General features: G+C 48.7%; 1 protein-coding gene across 1 annotated transcript in view; it reads left to right on the top strand.

The window, feature by feature from the left end:
- The first annotated feature begins 3067 nt into the window (after nucleotides 1-3067).
- Nucleotides 3068-4149, top strand: part of ATAD2B (ATPase family AAA domain containing 2B) — a 156388-nt gene continuing 155306 nt past the window's right edge. Inside the window, exon 1 of the mRNA XM_040622943.1 lies at nucleotides 3068-3433. Within this exon, the coding sequence (XP_040478877.1) occupies nucleotides 3218-3433 (216 nt within the window). The 5' untranslated portion in view covers nucleotides 3068-3217. The remainder of the gene's footprint in view (nucleotides 3434-4149) is intronic.

Below are 4149 nucleotides of genomic sequence, written 5' to 3'. Positions count from 1 at the left end.
CTATTCCTCTATGATGGAGATTCCCCTCCCCCATGTTTTTGGCTATTGTAAGTAAAGCTGCAATAAATTATGGTCTAAGGCTGGGGGGTGGGGTTAAAAAGAAACCAACAGAACAAAACAAAACTATGGTCTACAGGTTTTTGTATGGATATAGTTTTCATTTCTTTGAAATACTTAGGATTGCAATTGCTGCATTGTATTGTGTTTAGATTTTTAAGAAAACTGCCAAACTGGTTTTCAGATTGGGACTGGCTGTACCATTTTGCATTCTTACTAACAATGTATGAAATATCCAGTTTTTCTGCCTCATCACCAGCATTTGGTACTGTCACTGTTTTTTATTTCAGTTGTTTTAACAGGTATGTACTGATAATTCATCGTGGTCTTAATCTGTATTTCCCTACTACTGACATTAAAATGTTTTCATAAGCTTATTTTCTTGATTCATGTCCTCTTAGATGAAATATATCTTCTGGTCTTTTTCCCATTTTCTAATTGAAATTTTTTATTATTGAATTTTGAGAATTCTTTTTATATCATTATCATTATTATTATTATTTTAGTAAGCTCTGTGCCCAGCATGGGGCTTGAACTCACAACTCGGAGATCAAGAGTCACATGCTCTACGTATCAAGCAAAACAGGTGCCCCTCTTTGTATTTTTGGTGAGTGCAGATGCTTAACCATCTGAGCCACTGAGGTGTCCCAAAATATTTTATTTTTAAGTAATCTCTACACTCAACGTGGGGCTTGAACATACAACCATGACATCAAGAGTTGCATGTTCTGCTCACTGAGCCAGCCCGGTGCCCCCACGGAACTAAGTTTTAGATTTTGATGAGGCGTAATTTATTGTTTCTTTCCTTTTATAGGTTGCCCTTTTGGTGTTAAGTTTAAGAACTCCTTTTACTTTTTAACTTCTGATTCTTTTAAAATTCTCCATCATTTTTGCTCATTATTTTCTCATCTTTATATTACATATCTGAATATCAATCTGCAGGCCTCATTCTATTAGTCTCTTCTTTTCTGTGGGCTGTTTTTCATAATTTTTTAAAAATGTTTTGTGATTTTTTTTAATGGAGTCATATTTATGAGGCTTAATTTTTTTGCATCCCCTGTTGAAAGTGCATTCTTTTGGAGATAATTTATGTTTACTTTTCCTTTGTGCTAAGAATCCCTTTTGACTTAAGCCTATGTAACATAAGGTACTGTCCCAAGGTTCTTCATACCTAAGAGATTTGGTGAATTTAGGCTGTAAATCTGAGGACCACTTTGTTGTTCTGAATTCTCAAGGGGTATGTTTTTTTTCCTCTTCATTCTTAGCGTAGATGTTGGGAAAGGCAGTTTTCCTTGAAGTTTCCTGAGGATGAATGATGGGAAGGTTAGCAGGTTTATTTCTAATTCATTCTATACTTAGGTGTATCCTTTGTACCAGGATTTTGCAAGGTGATTACATTAGATGCCATAACTTGAACAGGTTCTGGGCTTTGCCTTGTCTTTTTCTTTCTTTTTTTAAAAAGATTTTATTTTACTTTAAAAAATTTTATTTACTTGAGGGAGAGAGAGATTGCATGAGCAGGGGGGGAGAGGAAGAAGCAGGCTCCCTGCTGAGCAGGGAGCCCAAGGTGGGGTTCCAACTGGGGGATGCTCAACTGACTGAGCCACCCAGGCACCCCAAGATTTATTATTTATTTTAGGAAGAGAGAGCGTGCACTCTAGCAGGCGAATGGGGTGGGGGGTGCAGAGGGAGAGGGAGAGGGAAAATCTCAAGCTCTTCCAATGCAGGGCTCAATCCCACCACCCGTGAGATCCTGACCTGAACCGAAACCGAGTCTGAGGCTTAACTAACTGAGCTACCCAAAATTACCTCCATTCTCAGTGCTGGATGAAGTTTTGTTGAAGGACTGGGCTCTTGGATGGCCAAAATTCTCTAATTTTGATGCAGCTTGCGTATTTTTACAGGAATTTTCTTGAGCCTTCAATTTTTCTTACTGCAGCAAACAGGAAGAATTTATGCCCAATGAATAATACACATTCTAACGCTAATGTACCGAGAATTTTGGTGAAATTAACATAATTTCTACTTTACTGGAGAGCTTTTCATATTGTCTTAATCTCTGAAATTAAATCACAAATTTTGTATTTTGTGTTCAGCTTTTTATATTCTCAATTCTCGCGCGGGTGGGGGCGGCAGTGATAAAGGAGACTCTTAGGAGAAAGAATTCATTTTTTGTGACTCCGCCTTAGATCTACCTGGCGAAGGTTATAGAAAACGACCCTTTCTTGTTTTGCATACAGACGCAGGGGTCTAGCGTTTGTTCTTTTCTAAACTTACCATGTGCCAGAAGCCTCACAGATCTATTTTACCATAGTCTCATTTTTACAGCCACGAAAAGTGCGACTCAAGTTCGGTGTCCTGCCTCAAGTACCTCTGGGATTCCAGCTCAGGTCACCGCGCCCTCGTCCTCCCGTGTCACCGTCTATCTCTCGCCTTTGCCGGTCGTTCCTTGCTCCATCCAGGCCATCTGGAGCGATGGTGGAGATGGTAGGGTCGACAGACCTGGTTGGGCATGAGAATTCCAGGGCCAACTCAGGCGCGCTAGCCTTTCCCCACACTCCTTCTGGTTACTCCCGTCCCCACATTCCTTCTGGTTACTCCCATCCCCCTCCTAGACGCCCGGCCAGACCTGGAAACCATAGAGCTCACACAGCCCAGAGCGTCCCTTCCCCAGCCGCCGAGCGCTGACGCTGCGCCGCTGGGCGGGGTCTCCTGGAGGGGCGGAGGGAGAGGAGGGGGCAGCGGGTAGGAGACGGGCTTGCCGACCCTGCAGCGCCCCGCAGCGGCCACGGCCGGAAGCGGTCTCGTCGGCCCTGCGGCGCTGGATCCCTGACGCACGGAGCTCGAGAGCGAGAACGAGAGAGAAAGGGGCAGAAATGGCGGCTCCGCTCGGCTCCCGCTGAGGAGGGCGAAGCCGGTGGAGGGTCTGAGCTGTCGGCCTGGAGCATCGCTCCCGCTTCCCGCTTTCTGCCTTCTCACGCCTACTTCTCTTCCTCTGCCCTACTCTCGCCTGTCCTCGTCTACGCTCCGCAGAGTCCGGGTCGGCTCGTCTCTCCCGGCCCGGCTCCACTGGCCCTGACTGCCCGGCCGGCGGGCCGGCCTTCCTTGGCTCTCCCGGGCGCGGCGGGCGCGGTGTGGACCCCGTCCTCCTGGCTGGACCATGGTGAACACCCGGAAGAGCTCTCTGCGTCTTCTCGGGTCCAAGTCGCCTGGGCCCGGGCCTGGGCCTGGGGCCGGAGCAGAGCCTGGGGCGACCGGAGGCAGCAGCCATTTCATCTCCTCTCGGACCCGCTCCTCCAAGACCCGCGCTGCCAGCTGCCCCGGCGCCAAGGCCGGGGGAAGCGGTGGCGCCGGCGTCGCTCTGGAAGAGGCCCGGGTAAGAGCGCGGCGGCGCGAGTCCGGAGGCTTGCGAGTGCCGGCCCGGCCGCCGGGGCTTTGTCTGGCCGGGTTAGGGCAGGAAGCCTCCAGTGGAGACCGTTCGGGAGGCTGGAGACCGGGTCTGCGGGTGCGGTGAAGGATGGCACCCGGCTAGGTAGGGCTGCGACAGCTTTGCTGGTCCGGCTCTTTTGTGTAAAGAACAGGACTGGAGTCTGGGGAGAGGGGCCTGGGGGGTCTTTTCGGGGACATTAGAACGGTCTGCTTTCTGTGTCCTTGCCCTGCCTTAGAGGGGAATTCTAGGGGAGCAAGAGCGGAGGGCCGGAGTCCCCGGGTGGAAGGGCTGGAGAAGAGAAGCGAAAGTTTTCTGCGGTGTCAAACGCTTCTTGTAAGTGTGTCAGCTCCTGCCGGTGTCTTAACTCCAGCTTACTCTCAAACTGTTTGGGGGTGGTTCAAGTTGGTGAGGAAGTGAACGGAGAGCTCCAGTTGGCAGCCAGGCAGGGATGCTGAAAAAAAGTTTGTAGCTGCTCTGACACCAACTTTAAAAACAAAACCAACGCTATCGCCTCTCCAGGCAGGAGAGATCAAGCGTGATTGTGTAGCTGGGGAATCAGCCAGCTAGCTAACCAAGGTTCTAGTAGGGACCTAGTAGAGCTTTCTAGTAGAGCTTTCAAGTCACAAAAGGGGCATGTCGAATGTTTTGGATTGTACACACTA

This window comes from Ursus maritimus, unplaced genomic scaffold (genome assembly GCF_017311325.1).
Source record: "Ursus maritimus isolate PB19 unplaced genomic scaffold, ASM1731132v1 scaffold_6, whole genome shotgun sequence".
Lineage (NCBI taxonomy): Eukaryota > Metazoa > Chordata > Mammalia > Carnivora > Ursidae > Ursus > Ursus maritimus.
This window is presented reverse-complemented; position numbering and strand designations above follow the sequence as displayed.